This window comes from Patiria miniata, unplaced genomic scaffold, assembly GCF_015706575.1.
Source record: "Patiria miniata isolate m_02_andy unplaced genomic scaffold, ASM1570657v1 HiC_scaffold_29, whole genome shotgun sequence".
Taxonomy (NCBI): Eukaryota; Metazoa; Echinodermata; class Asteroidea; order Valvatida; family Asterinidae; genus Patiria; species Patiria miniata.
In genome coordinates, this window is record NW_024037068.1 from 20,157,824 (window position 1) to 20,176,994 (window position 19,171).

Here is a 19,171-nt window from a genome sequence, read left to right on the forward strand (position 1 = left end):
AGAAAGTATGTACATGTACGTTGCGTCGTCTGAATTCGGGCGATTCACAATGCAGTGCGCCACCAAGAGTTTGCCATGGAGAGTTCATTTTTCCCAGCCAGTCTTCGCTCTGCGAATTCGCAAAAGTTGAACACATTTCAGCTCCGGCAAATTCTGCAGCGAATGTTTTGTGACGCCATATTCGTTTTGCAATTTCATGAGATTATGAACCGGGCTTTATGATGTCAGTGTGCAGTCCCTGTCTTTGTCTTGTACCTCGAACTTGTGCAGCTTTACAGTGTACAATTTATATGGGCAAGTTTGAATAAAATTTGAACACATTTTGCTTCATAAAACATCAGTTTTTAGGGCTACACACAGTTTCTTGGAAAACTTGTATCCTATAGCAAGTTGGAACAAACTCTTCATTTCTGGTTGACAATGTACAAATAATTTAACGACACATTTTCTGGTTTTCGTCTTTTTTCTTTTTTGGCATTCCCAGGTAAATTACACCCTTCTTTCTTTTTGTTTTGCTTGTTCACATGTCAGTATGTAGAGCTATGGTTAGCATACATTTGCATAAATTTGTAACACTTTCTGTTGAAAGATAAGTTAAATTTACGGGGTTTTTTTCATCCACAATTCGGTTGATTCACAATGCAGTGTGCCACCAAGAGTTTGCCATTGAGTGTCCATTTTTCAAACTTACGGTCGACAAAACGAGGTCCATTTGAATGAGTGTCAGTAGACAACTTGAGCTAATTTTGTTAATATAGATTGAGGCATAGCGTTCTGCTAGCTCATAAAAAAACACCATGTTGATTAAAAAAAAAAAAAAAGGGCGAACATGTATTCGAATCATACGCTTACGAAAATACTGACCGGAGAAAACAAACAATTTCAAATGTCCCACACTGCGAATTTGTCGATTATCTCCCAGAATGCACTGGGAAAAATGAACTGTCCGTGGCAAACTCTTGATGGCGCACTGAATTGTAAATTGCCCGAATTGATTCCGAATTTGGCGTGGAAGCTGTTGAATTATGTTACAGAGAACTTTGCCTTTTACTACTTTAAACTCACCAAAAGTAACTGCAATTTGCAAACAAACAAAATTAAAACCAAACAAACAAACAAACAAATTGTAGCTCACAGATGCAAGCGGATACCGTACATCCCTCCATATCATTCAACTCATCTGCAGTGTCTAGTTGCCGTGGCAACGCTCCTCACTGACGCTGAAGGAAACCATTTTTGATGGCTGCACTGGATGCAGATTCTCACATGCTAATGGGTTTTGTACTGTAATAACGATGTCATTTACAGTTTGCACACGTACAACTTGCTGAATCAATACACATGTTCATATGCAGTATGCACCGGTGCATGTATTCAATGTATCAAATTCACCAGTACATGTACAGTATGTATAAATATGTACTTGTGCTTTTTTCGTAAAGGTGCTCTCCCCATGCTATTTTTGAGTTTCAACTCGTAAAAAAAATGTTTTTAAATTGCTATTTTTGCAGCAATACCAAAATTTATAATGTATAAAAAGTGATAATTTCAAGTGTTTTTCTGTTTGCTTCGTGCGTATAATTGCTTGGTAGCATTTCTTTAGGGTGTGCGTTCTCCCAAATCTGAACGTGCTGGTACCGTTACAGTGACGGTAGCTTCCATTAAACCCATTAGCACTTGTACTACATTGTATTACATTGTGTTTATTCACTGAAGAATCAATAAAACCATAGAGTGCTCAAATGGTTTCAGGTGCTACAGTGAGTAATAGGCAGGGTGGTTTCAGGCACTAGTAGTACTGCGATTATTTGGGTTTTAATGCAGTGTACAATGTGTGTTGCATTTCATATGTGATGAGACAGAGTTGCGACAATATGAATGCAATTTTTATTTATTCAGCTGTTTTATATTTAAACATGCATGTTTGCTTTTATGGAAAAACAAAACAGGTTGAAAAATACTGAATAATTACATTTGTACATGTCCATATATGTCTAGTGCCATATCTAGTGGTCCAATTTCATGCATTCTGTAGATTTGGTATATCTCTAGAGACAGAAAACACCTGGAGGTCTCAACTTTTTTGGAAGAAAGCCAATTTTCAGCCACTTTTATTTTATAAATGTTTGCCGGAAGTTTCAGCACAAATGTAGATGGGTAGATACGGTACCGGTACATTGTCATGCAAAGGGGTATTTTGGGTTTTTTCCCGTTCATTGTTTGTTAATGAATTGTTTGTTTTTCATTTGTTTAGTTGGTTTGGTTTTTATTGGGGGGAGAGTGGGTCTGCGTTCTCCAATTTTCTTCCAGTTTGACTATAAACCAGTTTGGTATTTTAGCTGCACATGCGCACAATGATGTGGCTCATGTACATGTATGTTCCTTCCTGTGTATGCTAATTCCATAGTGTACCGTATGTTTATTCCACCGGGCAGCTGTCTCTACACTGTCCTCACATTCGAAGTCATAATCTGTGGAGGGACTGGAGACCAGTCTAATCCATATATAACTGTATTGATTTCATGACTCTGCCATCCCGTTCACCTAGTCGCTGCACTCCAGGCAAAATCCCGAATACAAAACAGCATATATATAAATTTAACCTCGCTCATTGTTTATTTGCATTTTTTCCCCATCCTGGCCAGGTGCAATGCAAAGTGCAGTGTGTGTCTGATGAGCTGCTGCAGGTCAACGCTGTGTTTGAGAGCAAGCCGGACTTGTCGTTGACGGTCCGACCACAGACGTCCAGCAAGGTAAACAGTGGAGTAAGCATGGCGACGAGGGTTCAATTTTAAAGGGGCATTTTGGGAGGGACTCGTTTTCTGGAGGTGTGCACTCAATGGGTTTTAAAGGGACACTGGGTCCCGGAACAGCCCAATTGGGCTACAAAACGCGCTTTGAACGAGATGATGATAATCGGAAATAACATTTAAAAGTAGGATATTAACATCCACACAAAGTCTATACGGTAAGACATTAGGTTGGTTTCCTTTCAACCAGATTTTTGAAATACATGTAGGCTAATTAAATAATCCAAAACATGAAATTTTCGGGGATTTCAGGACCTAGTACCCCTTTAATGTTGAAAAACGAGACAAGGCAAGACGAGTAAATCTGGTCCCAGAGTGCGCAACATTCTAGTGAAGTGATTCCGAGTGGCTGTAGCTGGAAATCTTTTCATGCATGTGGTCTACACAATGGGCCTGATGTAGCACATTCATTGGCATTATGGGGAATCCTACATGACAGCACTGCCCGACTCACAAGTCACACTGTCCAAAATGTGTGCTCAAACCTTACATGTACATACTCTTTGTGGACCTGTGAACAAAAGAGGTCCACAGGATGCAGAAAGCGTGAATGCTTTGTGGACTTGCCCACGTCCACACTAGGTTCCCGCTCTCTGGAAAACAGGCATTTTTGGGTTAGGTTTATCTGTCGCAAAATGAAGAACAACACTCAAGGAAATCATGATAAAAAAAATTTGGTTGAAAGAGTGTGCTCAGTGCAAGTTTTTTCTCCTGTTTTTCTTAACTACACGAATACAAAGGAATGTCCACAGTAGGTATGTACAATGTACATGTAAGGCTGGTGGGTTGGACCTGGCGGGAATTGCATGCAAAGTAGTCCTATAAACAGCCAAAATAGCTCCAAATTGATGTACTAATGAACATCCCAGATAAAAACAAATCTCCAAGAACCGATATCTTTTCTAGTTGACAATTTTCCAGTTTGTGAAGTGATCTTGACCCTGATCTTGTGTGAAGTTCAGATCTTTATTTTGTTTTTCTTAAAAAAAATTCCCTTCAAACCTCGCTTTACAGAATGATCCGGTGGATTTGATGCTGGTGGAGGAGATAGTGCGCGGGGCTGTCATGGGGGCAATGACCTGCGTTGACCTTTCCACCAAGACGGTGCCCAGAGAGCTGTTGACGCCCACGGCCGCGCCCATCAACATGTCGCAGCGTACGGCGTTCCACCAGCCCCCAGTACGTATGAGTAGATGCTTGTGTATGTTAAAGTAGGAACACGGGTCTGTTCCTTGACTAGTTTTGGTCCGAGACTAATGCAGCGGTTCCCTGAGAAGCACGGTCAAGGTGCTGGGGCGGTAGAGGGCGCTGTTGACAAGAGGAATCCAAAGCTGGAGATAAACAAATCTAGTCTTGGGAACGTAGGCGCCCGGATCCAGGAAATTCAGAGCCTAGGTACCACACATACCCGCAGTAGTTTGAATACGGTGCGCAAAACTGTGAATGAGGTGTTCGTGGAATCTCTCAGGTCTGGTTGCCAATGTTCCCGAGGCTGAATGTGATTTAGCTTGTTGATAGCAGCCTGTACCGTGGCTTGATCGCGCTTGCAAGGGATTAGGTCCGACTGAATTAGCTTAACAAAATTCAAACCCTTGGACAAAGACTAGCCATGTTCCCTGACAGGAGATTTTAGGTTCGTCAACCCCCGGAAGTGGAACTTCTCAAATCGAGGTACACAACTTTTACCAAATGGTGCTTATGCAAACTGTATGCCTTTCTTTAATACTTAATGCCTTTCTTACTTAAAGGAGGTTTTTTGTCCACAAAGGAACCTCATGCTAATAGTTTCGGTACCCTTTCAGGCAGCATATACACAAGTAAAATAAAGTGGAATTTTTCCCACATTTAATAGACAAGACATTCTTGGTGATGTGTATCATCTCTGTTTTCCATACTTGTATTGATTGTGTCAGTGTGTGTGTTTTGTTCCATTGCATTGTGTATTCGTACTTGTACATTGTGTCTGTGCTTTTAACATGTGTTCTAACGGTGTGCTGTTGGTGTTTCTCGCTTTTACTTTTTCTGCTACCGTACGTACTAAAAATGTCTACAGTCTACATGTAGCTCTTATACTGGCCGTTGTTCCATCAGGGTATGTATGCTGGATAATGCTGCCGGACAGCCTCAAACCTCAGAGAGCGGCTGCGCTCTGTGAGGGCTGTCTCACACTGTGCTTGCATGAGGTTCATGTGCTTTGTGTTACGAGGTTCAGTGTGGCGCACTGCTTCAACCTCACCTCATCAAAGGCTTTTTTTTTTCATTGAGCTAATGCAAAGTGAAGAAGTTTTGTACTCTGATGAGGTTTGTGAATGAGGTTTATGAACCTCAGACCTGTTGGCAATCCACCAGGTACAGAATGGTGCCTCGTTGCAGAGATTATGAGCCTGTAAATGCCACAGACATTTCCTGTGATGAGGTTCATGCAACAGTGACAGTGAGGCGCTTGAGCTATACATGAAGATTCTGTGTGAACCTCAGAGGAATTATACTTGTACATGTATAACCCTGTGAGTTTCAGATATTGTGGGCCAATTCGAGTCCCAGTGAACCTCAGTGACATATAAGTGATGCATGAGCTGCAAAGCACTAATACATACATACATGTAGATGTTGGGCCTCTTGAGAACAGTGCTTTTTAGTGCAGCTTCATTAATGCAAACCTCAAAGGATTATATAAGTCTAAAAGATTCTCAGATGTTATCTCTGTGAGCCACAGAGGTTCACAGGTTCGTGCATGCTCATGTCCAAAGTAAGTGTGAACCTTGTGCATTCCTTTCAAACCTCATTGCAAAATATTTCCACCTATTTATTTACAGTGTACATGTATCTATGAACCTCAGGCTGTTATGCATGAACCTCAGGAGCTATTGAACAGGGACCTTGGTTGTCCATTTGCACTCAACAGCTTTGCACGTGTTGCTTGTAATACTGAGACATATGTATGTACTGTACATGTATATTGTAGCCAAGGCTGTTTTAACCTCACAAGAGTAATGTGAGTATCTTGCAGCACTTTGAGGTTCTGCACACAAACCATGCATGGTATTAAAGTGAGTATAATTTAGAAATGCTGCTGTGTCACGTGCTCTGTTTTTCTGAATATCGACCAAAAAAATAAGAGGTCAAAGGGGACTTAAATGGTACAAAATGCTGTCTGGGTAATTTGCTGTACATTTGAGGTTGAGTTTTTTTTATATAAAACAAAGAGGTCAAAGGTGACTTGAGGTAAGTGTGGAGTGCCAAATAGTAAAAATAGTGATTTTCTTGGCATTAAGGTTGAGTATTTTTTAAAATATTGCCAAAAATACAAGAAGTCAAAGGTTGCTCGGCAAGTATGGAGTGCCAAATGGTACAAAATGATATCTCAAGTAATATACTGTGCAAGCGAGGTTGAAAATGATCACCTTTGATGTACATGTACACATGTAGGACCACGGCATGAAGTACCGGTATAAATTTACATACCGGTAGTGTACATGTATTAATAACAGTTAATTGCCTTGCACCAATTAATAGCTAATTTACTGGTAAATTTGAGTTTGGTTCTAGGCCAGCTTCGTTTTACTAATTACCATTTAATTACTTCTAATTGCTAATCAAGATTCCCGAATAATTAATCCTGAAATCTAAATCCCTTGAATGCCTTGATCATTGTGTTGGCATGTGACAGTAAGGTGTACATAGGAGTTTGGTGAAAGTCAAAATTGTATGGAATGTCTGTTAAACGTGGTTCCCCCCCCCCCAATTCCTCTCCCCCTCTCCTCTCCCTCTCTCCTCCCCCCCCCCCCCAAAATATATCCTACCACATGCAGATACTATCCATCCTGACTTTACATGTACCACTGTAGAGGATTTATACATGTACATTATGCAAGGGCTGTGTCTTATCGCCAAAATGTTTTGAGGGAAACTTGTGTCAAACCTTCCACTTGTACACGTACAAGTCCTGATACAAATGTGAAATTGATGCACAAAATTTCAATTGGTGATGTCCTGTGTTTTGATCACCCCCTGTGCGGTCGTGGCTTTGGAACTCCAGATCACAACTCAAAACCTGCTGTGCCATCCTGCCAAATTTGTGTTCAATGGAGAACCCAATACGCTGTACGAAATAGAGGCCACGCATATTGGGCGAGTGTAAACGGCACCGTTTGCACAAGTACCCCGTTAAAGGCCGGTTCATACTTAGCGCGAAACCGAACGCGAATTCACGCAAATTTGTGACATCGCGTTAAGTTTCCATGCCGCAAATGAATCGCAAAAGTTGCACATACCTCAACTCCGGCGAATTTTGCGGCGAATGTTTTGCAACATCAAGTTTGCTTTGCATTCACATTCGTATGAACCTGCTTTTTAGGCAGGACTCATTGATGCATTTCCACTGTACACCTTGTGCAGGTTTGTGCACGGTGTACGCGTATTTGATCAAAAGTGCGCGAACTGGTGTGTTGGCAAATACACCACTGTTTTTTTTCTGTTTTTTTGTTTTTTGGTTGCTTTCCTGTCAAATCATGTACATTATTGCTAATGGCAAATGCTCTGTACAAATTTACCATCATTATTTGCTAAACTTTTTAGTTTTGATATTGAAAAATTAAAAAAATGATTTGCATTGTCATTGTTTTTACTCAAAAAGAAAATATACCAGTACAATGTTTTCCTCTTCTGTCCAGTCAAAGCAAAAGCACATATCTACATGTACACAATTCTTAAGTTTAGACCTGTAATTCGCATGTCGGTTTTAGCTTCTGAATTTAGTGTAAGTAGAGCCGAGAGAGAACTTTGCATTTACAGAATTTGCTTTTTCACAAACGTCCTGGAATTTTCTTATGTACTGTACGTTACCCTGGTCACCTGTATACATTAAAAAATTACACTACAATTCACAATTTGATTTTGTCTATATAAATCTCACATTAGAGTACCACAATTCTTGTCGCCAGTCCTTTTTGTTTGCAGTCCATCCACCTTGTTTATATTGATTTTTTTTTTATTGATTTCTGAGATTCATTTGTCACTAATGAATAATTAGCACTCATTAGTGTATGTTTTCTTTTTTCTGTTGTGTTTTGACATATACCGATAGCGTAGTTCTTGAAAAAAACTTTTTGATTTTACATGTTTTGTAAAGGCATATGGGATCATTTCTATGTATCTTACCGAATTATTATCAAAAAGATGTGGATTAAAGATCGCACTGGTACTAAATACCCCCTGAAATTATTCTACCTGGCTTGCAGTTAGAAGAAATTATACAACACCTGAGTAAATCATCGTCATCTGATTGGTGGATCGTTGATTACATGTCATTGAATTATTCGTACCAATGCATGGCATGCGCCTGGCGCGCAGCGCACAGTGCAATGGAAGTACCGTACTATTGCACTGTGATTAGAAGTATATTGTACCATTGCACTGTCACTGCACATGTTGCCGATAGTGGCGCTGTGGTGTTTAAATTGGCAATAAAAGTTCTGGACTTACCGGTATTGAACTGTTTGAGTTCTAACCTTATGGAAAAGTTTTAAATTGAGAAAAATTGAATATGATAACTCTGAACTCGTCAAACTTGTAAACAATTTTTAACTTGAATAAATTGGCTATTAAAAGTCAACCAATCAGATGACGAGGATTTATTCAGGTGTTATATAAAACAAATAATGAATGTGTCACGTTCGTGCAATAGAAAGAATAATTTCATTCGGTGACAGATGGAATGTTTCATTCCACTCGGCTTCGCCTCGTGGAATGGAACATTTCATCTGTCACCTCATGAAATTATTCTTACCATTGCACTCACAAACATTCATTATTTGTGTATCATGAAATGTGGGTAATGTCCAACGATCAGTCAGTTGACTGATTTTTAGAATAAAGAGTGGTATAGAGTACCGAAGTGTGATGTCATTTAGAACCGGGAAGTGTAGCGCAAACGAATGGAGTACGCGCGCGTGTTGATTCACGGGCAATGTCTTTTACACACATTTTGTGCGCGTGATGTATTCACTTCGGTGCTCTATTTTGACGAAATTGTGTTTTGTGATCAAAAGACTGTGCATGGTCTTTCACCGTTTTCTCAACGAGTGTAATATCCACTGAGCTGAAACTACAACAGGTTTAAAAGGAAAATACAACATTTGCAAACATCAAAAAATAAAACTACCAAATCATTTTGAAATACCTTGCTGGACTGTTAGTGAATGACAGTGTAAAGCATCCTGTAAAATCATTGCACCTGGTATACTGTCATTTTCAAGAAAAGTGATATTTTTGTATCATTTCCAACGCTGGTCGGCCGACCAGCGTTGGAAAACACTGGCTTTTTTTCAAATACTAGTCCCAACTGACCATCCCACTTGTTTGCAATCGATTACACACCTATGAACGGGTACAAGCCAGCTAGACTGGTTCCCTGACCTTACAATTCCCCAATGTATGTAAAATGCTCTGTTTCTTCTTATATGGAGTCAGGGAACCAGACTACAGGAAAATGATTGTTTTTCTTGGTTTTTATAGCATTTTCGAACCCAAAACCTCAAAAAAGTCAGTGTAACTATATTTGCTATATATTTCCAACCCCCCAATTCCATCCATTTCTGAAAATTACAGCAAAAGCAAATGATGTATATTCCCTTTAAAGGTTTTGAACACTGCAAAATGCATGACAAGCAAATGATCCTGTATGCCTTTGCATCTAAGAAGTTCGATAGATTGAGGTTATTGAAGGATGGTTTTTATTTGTTTTTGTTTTGTGTACAGACGAACGCCAACGTGCGGAACAAGCCAATGACTGGTACGCCGATGGGTCGCACCCTGACCGCAGCAGACAGAAGACTGTTGGTCAAAGGTAAATGTTTCTGTCTCACAGGGCCCTCACCAGGCTAGCCCTAAAAAAACGTGTCTCAAATTCGCTGGCGTACTCACCGTTTATGTTCAGTCGGCCGTAGCTCATGACAGGTTCATACCCCGGCACCTTAACAATTTATGCAGACATAGGCCAAATTATCTGTGATTACATGTATGTGTGTTATAAAAGTACATGTTGTTGTTATGGAATGCACATGGACCATTGTCAAGGAAGTCAGCCTGACCTGGGTGGAGGTGATTGTCACATTATCTCAGCGTACTTCCTCGATACTGTTAGCAACACAGCATTTCCTGAAAAGTTGTGTTCCACGAAATTGGAAAACTTGACTGTTATTTTTATGGCTTGTGCGCATGCATATATCCCACAACCACCGGATATGGATTAAAACTCTCCTACTGTTTGATCAGCCACAGACGGTCAAAATATTCTCTACTTCCCTAGCCATGCATTTGTGCACAGAAAAAAAAAACAGTCAGAATTCATGTAAACACTGTGACTAGTCTAATTCCATTAACAGTCAAAAGAGGTAACTGGGAGAGCTGGCATCAGTCACCTTCATTCAAAGCATGGCTATACCAAACTAAAGATATAGTCCATCATTTGTAATTTGTGCATTTTGTTCGTTTGAAGCAACAGTAGTGTTCAAAATCTAAAGAAGGATACTGAACAACTAACCTGATGAAGTTTCAGCTCAGCTTCAGCTGTATATTCCGAGAAAAACAGCATTCTAGGATCTCAATTTCAAATCAAAAGTTGCTGAATCATGTTTTGAATTCAGCGTCCGAGACACGTTCTCACTGAGCCGATTGCAGCCATACGCGATGTCGCGCACTGATCCGACGAATTATAGCAACCGTGCGTTGTGCCAATGCTTGCGCGCGCTTCGCCGAATAACGCACGGTTGGAAAGGCCTTCTTTCGTTGATTACTTCAAAATGACAGCTTGCCAGAAAGAATAATTTCATAGGGAGTTTAGTCCCCTTACTATCTTTCAACCAAGTATGTTTTTCAACAATAATTATGCCAGTTACTTTTCGGATGGCTGCAAATGATGGACTATAGCTTTAATAAGGGAATACTTACCTGTTAAAAACAGTCACTTGATTAATCTTGACGCCTGTGGTGGTGTAGCTGAATTTGCCAGTCAGAGAGGGAGGGTGAAATTAATGTGCCTATACATTGTAGATGTGGCTGGTTCAGAATTTCTTTGCTAGCACAGAATGGTGATCGTAAGCACGGAATTCTGTGGTTAGCAGAGCCGTGATATTTAGCCCTAAACTTCACCGTTTGTTGTTGGTGTTTTTTATGCAAATCGCCCATCACAAGGCCAAAGGCCACTCGAGCTGTGGGCAACAGAGGAAAGTGTGGAGGAACCAGCCCCTCACACTGAAACAAGACAAGATAATCTAATCTCTTCACAGTATGAATAGGGTTGGGATGGCTAAACTAGTCCTCTGCAAGGCATTAATAATGCCTCTACCCATGTTAGGCCTAGAAGTGTCATGGCCTAGACTGGGCTCGAACCCACAACCTGCAGAATTACCCGCAGACCACGAATTCAGTGCTCCAGACCACGAGGCCATGGCACTTCCACCATGTTGTCCAAGCAAGTTTTTATTTTCCCGCTGTTTGTTTCCCTTCCAGTTATCAAGGCCAACGGTTTGCGTGAGAGAGATGGCACCAGCGCCAGTGACCCCTACTGCGTGGTGACCATTGATCAGCCCAGTCAGAAACACAAGACCAACATCATCCGCAATACCGTCAACCCGTTCTGGGACGAGCATTTCTTATTGTGAGTAGTGATCCATGAACAATGGATGGCACTCTTTGAACAGTTTTGAGAGCTTAAAGTGAAAGCGAGGTAAACTCTTCAATTTTGGAAGTTTCGAGTAGAAATGAAAGAAATTAAAATGTACATTTGTCTGATATCATAACAAGATTTTTTGTTTTGTTTTCATGACAACCATGCATTTCCCGGATTTTAGACTGATGTTTTTACACAGGTTTGGCACCTGTTTTATAAAATTCAGTCCCACATTTTTCACCAGAGTAGCTTAGACCTTTATCTATATAAAGTGCTCGTTCACGAAGCTAAGTGTGCATTATTCATGGCACTAATTTCAATGTGTTTTGTTTGAATGAGTCGAAACATTACCGATACAATCAGTGTGGATGTCTTTACATCCATACCAAATTTTGCCAAAATTTGTCAGCGCCAAAATATTATCACGTGATCCCAAAGATGGCGGTATGCATAAAATGGTCTAAAGGGATATCGTGAGAAAAACAATGAAAGTGCCCGACTTATTTTGTTTGGTTGTTTGCAGTGAGCTGAATAATTACTCCAGCGAGCTGAGGTTTGAAGTTTACGACAGAGACCGGATGCTGAGAGGTAACAATATAAACAAACAAAGAAACAAACAAACAGATGAGCTTTTAGGCAGGAAAAGTGCTAAGCATACATTTTCTCTAGCTAGTAGGGCTGTGCATTTCTGAACAATTTAGTATTCGATTACTCTGTCTTGGACTGGATCGAATATTCGAATATTTGAAATGCGCTGATCAAGTTTTACGTGCTCCTGCCGAAACTGGTCACCGTTTGGGTTCACGTACACCGGCGCTTGTCATAAATTGACAGAGAACTTATAATAATATGGAGAACATCATGTTTCTGTCGATACGCTTTTTTTTTCAAGGTATGATATTTGACCAAATTTAACGAAGAAATTTGAGCTAATAGTCTTCATGCAAGCTCTCAAACCATGCATACAAAGTGGCTTTCAACGAAACAAAGTGGCCTTTGACAAATATGAACCAATCTAAACCTATGCGATCGAGTAAATTTTTCGTCATCACCTCGCGACCACTCACTTTTTTTGAATATTTGATGTTAAAATTGGTATTTCGATATTCGGTGGATGAACGAATATTCTAATATTCGGTTTATTCGGCACAGCCCAACTAGCTAAGAAGTGAAGAAGCAAAAAGGTTTTTGTTTTCAGCCAACCTACATGTATGTGCTGTGCTGCCACATCTGCTCATTCTCATCTGCTCATTTTGCATAGCAGTGTACATACTAAGACAGGGTTCCCCACAGACAGTCATGGAAAAATCCTGGAAAAATCCTGGAAAAATCCCGGAAAAATTCTGGAAAAATCCACGAAAAGCCTGGAAAATCCCGAGCATATCCAGGACAAATCCTGGAAAAATCCCGGAAAAATCCTTAAAAATCCCGGAAAAGCCCGGAAAATCTGGAAAAGCCCGGAAGTTAAAGCTGTCATGGAAAGTCATGGAAAAGTCATGGAATCCTGCAAAACTTATACGTGATGATCCGTGGCTGCGGCAGTCTTCCAGTTTGCATTCGTGCTTTATATACAATGTACTTCCTTTTTTTTTTTTACATGTACAGTGTACAAAATGTATGCTGTATTCTTGTTGCTTATTCAATCCACCATTGTGATGCTTATGTGGTGCTCAGTGGTCTTGTGTCAAACTGGAAGACTTGCCTCAGTGTGACGTTCATTGCAGGCTCCTGAGATGCCAAAACAGCATCGGAATTGTTCATGGAAAGGCCTCTAAATCGTGCCCAGGAAAAGTCATGGAATTTCTTTAAAAGATATATGTGGGAACCCTGTTAGAGCTTAACCACATCGGGACTGGGAAGTGCAGAACAGCGGTGCTTTTCTTTTAGAATGCAGAATTTTCTTTGCGTCCTCATCAAAATTTGTCATTCTTAATTTTGTTTTGAAGTCAGTTTAGTAATACATGTAGTTGACTCATTCAAACTTTCTGTTAATCTCATCCTACAAAAGGCATTCAGTTTGTCAATCGCAGTGAGTACACTCTTCAGAGAAATTTTACTTTCTTTTTCATTTTTTCCACTTTTTCCACTGTTGTATATATTTTGTACCGGTAGATGTTAGAAAGACGCAAAAGCAATTTAAGCTGTGAAAATGTGATGTTCCCTTTTTTTGTTGATTTTGAACAGTGTAAACCCAGACGAAACTACGTAGTGACAGATATTTTCACTGTGAACCCTTCGTGTGATTTTGTTTACAAAATGGAATGCGTCATTATCGTAACAAAATTGCGTAATAGTTTTTCCTGAAAACCACCTCTGAGACATGTCTCAGTTAAAAATCTCCTGGACGACAGGGCCAGTAGCTCAAGCACTTTTCCCGAACCAAAGTATGTTTTAAAAAAAAAAGTAGCAAATGAAAGATAAATGCAAAAGTTTGTGTTTCCAGTTTATATCCTCGAGTCACCATAATCGGCGCAGGAAACGCTTGCAACGCGCGCGTTGTCCAACGCAAATGGAATGTGAGTGCGTCGAAATAGGACCACGTCGTTTTAGGGGGTCTGAGGATATGCATTATATCTGGCAACGAAACCAAAGATTCCTGAAACAGCACCCTAGGCACTGCAGCTTGCAAGCCTGAAGAAACCTGTTGAGAAAAGACAATAAGAAGAAGTTACAGTTTCAGAGATGGGAGGAAAACCCGGAAGAATATTCTGGGAAAAACCACAGAATCATGCAGGTAGGGACTGAAAACCTGATCCACATGTGGACCAGGGCAGGAATCGAACCACGACCATAGAGATAGAAGGCGAGGAAAGAACCGCTGCGCCAACCTGACTCTCTCTAGAGTCAGATACAGAGATGTCTGTTTTAAAAAGATTATTAAAAACCCAAAGAATACTCTTTACCATTATTATGCATGTAAATGATGAATGGATATAAAAAAATTTAAAAAAAAAACCTCATCCCAACCCTACATTCCAATGACAATTACATGGTCAAGATACCGTACATCACTATGGACCAGAAATGTCTGAAACGCTTTTGTTCCGGACAAAAACGTCTGAAATGTGAACAGTGGCGATCATCGTTCAGTTTCAGACATTTTGTGCGGAACAAAAGCGTTTCAAACATTCCTGCTTCCTAGTGCGTGTTTCTTAAATTCACAAAAGACGCCAACTTTGTCTGTGTTTCTACTGTTTGCATGGTTGAGCACTACACACTGTACAAGTACTTTCTTAATGTTCTGTATGTCTTTAAATTTTTAGCGAATTCTTTTTTGTCAGTAGAGATTCTACAGCTTTTTCTTCTCTTGGATTTTCGATAACAACACCAAAGCTTTGTACGGAGCGGCACAAATTTCTTCAGCTTTATAGCGGATTGTTTTTTTTTCAAAGTTCCATCGCAAATGTTACTGCCTGTACCACAAATCAAAAAGCGATGTAATGCAGAACGGTTTGTTCAATATTACACTTGAGTTATACCAAAGACCACCATAGATTCTTAAGAATTTCACCTTTTTTTTTCAAGCATATTTTTCTTAAAGGGAATGTACAACATTTGCTTTTTCTGCAATTTTCAGAAATAAATGGATTTGGAGGATTAGTATGTTATAGCAAATGTAGTTAAAATGACTTGTTTCACGATTTGGGCTTGTAGATGCTGGAAAAACCAAGAAAACCAATCATGTTCTTGTAGTCTGGTTCCCTGACCCCACTTAAGATGAAACAGAGCAATTTATAAACTTTGCGGAATTGTAAAGTCAGAGAATCAGTCTAGCAGGCTTGTACCCCTTCACAGGTGTGTGATCAATTGCAAAGAAAACGCAGAATAACTAATTATGAAAATTTAGGAGCACTTTTTGAAAAAGCCAGTTTTCTCCAACGCTGGTCGGCCGACCAGCGTTGGAAAAATCCCATTTTTCTTGAAAATGACAGCACACCAGGAGCCACGATTTTACAGAATGTTTTAGACTGTCATTCCCTAACAATCCAGTAAGGTATTTTGTGATAATTTGATCATTTCGTTTTGTGATGTTTGCAAATATTGTATCTTCCCTTTAAGAATTGAACTCTTTTTTTTCAAGATTTTTTTTCTTAAGAATTGAATTTTTTTTTTCAAGAATTTGTTTCTTAAGAATTGAACTCTTTTTTTTTCAAGAATTTTTTCTTAAGACTTGAACTCTTTTTTTTCTTCAAAAAGTGTCTCATTTCCAAGAGTTTGAATAAAAAATATTATATTCAATTATCCGTCTAATTTTGAGACATCCTCATTGCATACCGTTTGTTCAATTCATTTGTTTCTGATAAAGTGAAATATAGTTTGAATATTTCATTATTGATCGAAAACTCAAATATTTAGCACAGCCTTCACTGGGGAGGGGGGGGGGGGTGTGACCTAGTGGTAAGGGTTGTGACTCATGACCAGAGGGTCAGGGGTTCAAATCCAGCTGCTGGCCATATATTGTGTCCTTGGGCAAGCCACTTCATCCCCACTTGCCTCTCTCCACCCAGGAGTATTAGCTTGGAAGTAAGCTGTGATGGACTGGCATCCCATCCAGGGGGAGTAGAAATATCCTCATTTGTTTCATGCTACTGAAACTGGAGAGAAACGCTGGCCTGATGGGCCACATTGGCTTGCGGCACATTTTACTTAGTTTGTTGCTGCCGCATTGTAATTTGAATTTTGTTTTGCTTATAAAATTGACCGATTGAAGGGCTAGTTCATGTACTTTATATAGGTACCGGTATAACAGACAACGTTCCACTGAGCTGTTCCGTGTTTTGCGTCCATTGGCATTGGAAAATCACGGGGAAAAAACGATGTTTGTTTTCAACCATCAAAGTGCAGCACGCTGAATCTGTTGTGTATAGAACGCAGCAGTCCCAGGGCATGCCTGAATTCCGGCTGTGTCGTGGGAAAAATGTACATACATACATGTACATGTGCATGTTCTAAGTGTACCGAGCGTGCACACGAAGTCAGTAGCTGGCTCATGCCCTGTTAATGGATGTAGTATTTGAAAAAAAATATTTTTCACAGTGATGCTTTGGTCTCAACCATTGTTGGTACCAATACAAAAGTCCTCCTTTCTGGAAATATGAAAGCATACGAGGAGCAATGATTTCACAGGATGCTTGTAATCCTTTTATTTACTAATACAGTCAAGTAGGATTCCAATAACATTTTGGCAGTTTTGTTTTTGAATGTTTGCAAACGGTGCCCATTTCACCTTTAATTGAATTTTGATGTGGTAAGCCAGCATTGACAAATACCGCAACAGAACGCATATTCAATGAGACATTGCCCCTCATGACCTTTTGACCTTTGAACTTTCCCAGCATGCCGTCAATCAAAGTTGAGTCTATTTTGGGGACTTATGCCGCGCGGCCAGCCGACGGATCATTCTAGAAATATGCCAACAATGCAAGTCTCTGGCGGACTTGTACACAAACAGACAGGGCCTAATGATGACTGGCACATGTCTATGTTTCTTAAACCAGCATGATCTTATTACATCAGCTTTAAAGGGGCAATTAAAGGTGCAGTCCCCGTGCCATTTTTGCATTTAATCCTGGGAAATAAAAATCTATTCTAAATTGTTTTTTTTTTAACAATACAAAAGTATACACTTTTGAATGAGACATCGATCCAAAAATTGGCCCATGTTTAGATATTGAATGATTAATTTACAAGATTGAATTATTTGCTGCTAGACAATAATTCTGTTCTCGCAGGGTAGGTTGGTTCCTGCCCCACTATCAGTATTAGATAGTGTATGGACTGGGAACCATAGTGTATGGACTGGGAACCAGTCTGCTCGAAAAGCAGATTTGTTTGTGTGCCCCTCAAAAAAAAATTTAAAAAAATTAAAAGGGGAAAAAAAAGGTTTTTGGTTGGAACAAAACCTACAAGTTGAATACTAATTAACAGAATAAACTCGAATTTATTGAAGAACGTGGGAAACACAACTTTAAAGATATTTTTTCCAATAAACATATTTCGTGCAAATTATTCCTGCAAATTACGTGTACATGTAAAAATAATAAGACACCATTGTTCGGTTTAATGGTTTTGAAATTGTACTGTTTTTCAACATGCTGTTCCTGACTTATGAGGGCGCTGTTGGTGTGATGTCACCTCAGACACGCTCTACAGTTCAGAAATTAAAGTATAAACATACAGAAGCGGATCTAGAGTGGGGGTTTCTACATGGCATACATGTATATGTGACCTGTTCTGTCAAGATCAGACTTTTCTGGACATATGGTCAAAAATGAGATTTTTGCATATTGTTCAAATATTATCTGTTTCCTTTTATAGGTGGTTTAATTTTTGAAACCGGTCATTCCTGCGCAAAGTTATGCTATTTTGAAGTTCATTGGGTCGAAAAGTAGAAAACAGAGAAAATGGACACGAACGTCACAAAACAGACATTTCTTTAACTGATATACCTTAACAAATCATCAAAAATACTATAATTAGAGATCAAATTAGGGTTTCAAACTTTTATAGTATATTTTAGACATGCTCAGGATTACAAATATGCAAAAATTAGAAAATGGAAAAATATCACCCCCACAGCGTTTCTTGGCCCTATCTCAATTTCAACCTCTGCCCAGAAGCGTCTGCTTTTGACAGAACAGGTCACATATGGGTTTATGGCTTCTCACTAGCACCTTTTGAACAAAGATACTGACAAAAAGAGGAACTGGCCCCAACATTTCGGTAGGATTGGATAGCTCATTTGGTGGAGCGTCGGTTCAGTAATCCGGAGTTCGCTGGTTCAAACCCCACTCCTGTCAATTCCTTTGTTCATCTTTGGAATTAATGAATTTTTGATTGCTTTCCAGACGAGTTTCTCGGCGAGGCGTTGATTTGTCTGGACTCACTGGAGCGCAACCCGAGCAGTAGGCAGATTATCCCCCTGCAGGGCCGACTGAGCGAGAGCGACAATATCAAGGGATCGCTCACGGTGGAGGTGAGAAGAACATACATAGTTGACATGGTTAATTTCCAGACAGGGTTAATAATATTCAGGGATTGCTCAGCAGCTCTGAAACCAAGAAGATGCTTTTTTTTATAAATGAGTCGTGTGAAATGCACCTTCTGTCGTAAGATGTGTAATTTAGCTTAAATTAAGACACTATTATGTCCATGGTGTTTTCAAGTGTAAACCCCCCCCCCAAAAAAAAAATAATAGGTTTGTTTTTACATGTAAAATCACTCTTTCTCTATCAACGCAAAAGTTATTCACTTTTGAATGACACATCGACCGACAAAAAAAACTGCCTATGCTTAGTTATGGATTAAGTACGAGACAAATTTGTAATTATTTGCGGCCTGACATACTTCAGTGCTTGCAGGGCAGACTGGTTTCTGCCACCTCTCACAATGTGGGGACCGCGAACCAGTCTACTCGAACAACAGATGATGAGTTTAGGGTTTCAAAAATCTGAAAGTATTGCTGGTGACGGCGTTACACATGTGACTAGCACGAAGGCATAGTGCGTGACCCCTGCTTCAAGTTGCTCGCAAAGAGACATTCATCATCTCATCATCTTCCTAAACTGTGCAGAAACCTCCACTGGAGTATACTCGCACATGATGTATACACATCTTTCCTGCCAGAAACACGGGGGCGAACCCCTTCTCTTAGCGAAATAAGCGTTACTGGGTTCTTTTACGTGCGTTA

General features: G+C 39.8%; 1 protein-coding gene across 1 annotated transcript in view; it reads left to right on the top strand.

Moving 5' to 3' along the window:
• The window catches only part of LOC119735612 (phospholipid transfer protein C2CD2L-like), a 76,325-nt gene that overhangs the window by 20,370 nt on the left and 36,784 nt on the right, over positions 1–19,171 (top strand). The window contains exons 5-10 of the mRNA XM_038209382.1: positions 2,646–2,753; positions 3,825–3,989; positions 9,570–9,657; positions 11,322–11,469; positions 12,005–12,069; positions 18,330–18,457. Of these exons, the coding sequence (XP_038065310.1) occupies positions 2,646–2,753; positions 3,825–3,989; positions 9,570–9,657; positions 11,322–11,469; positions 12,005–12,069; positions 18,330–18,457 (702 nt within the window). The remainder of the gene's footprint in view (positions 1–2,645; positions 2,754–3,824; positions 3,990–9,569; positions 9,658–11,321; positions 11,470–12,004; positions 12,070–18,329; positions 18,458–19,171) is intronic.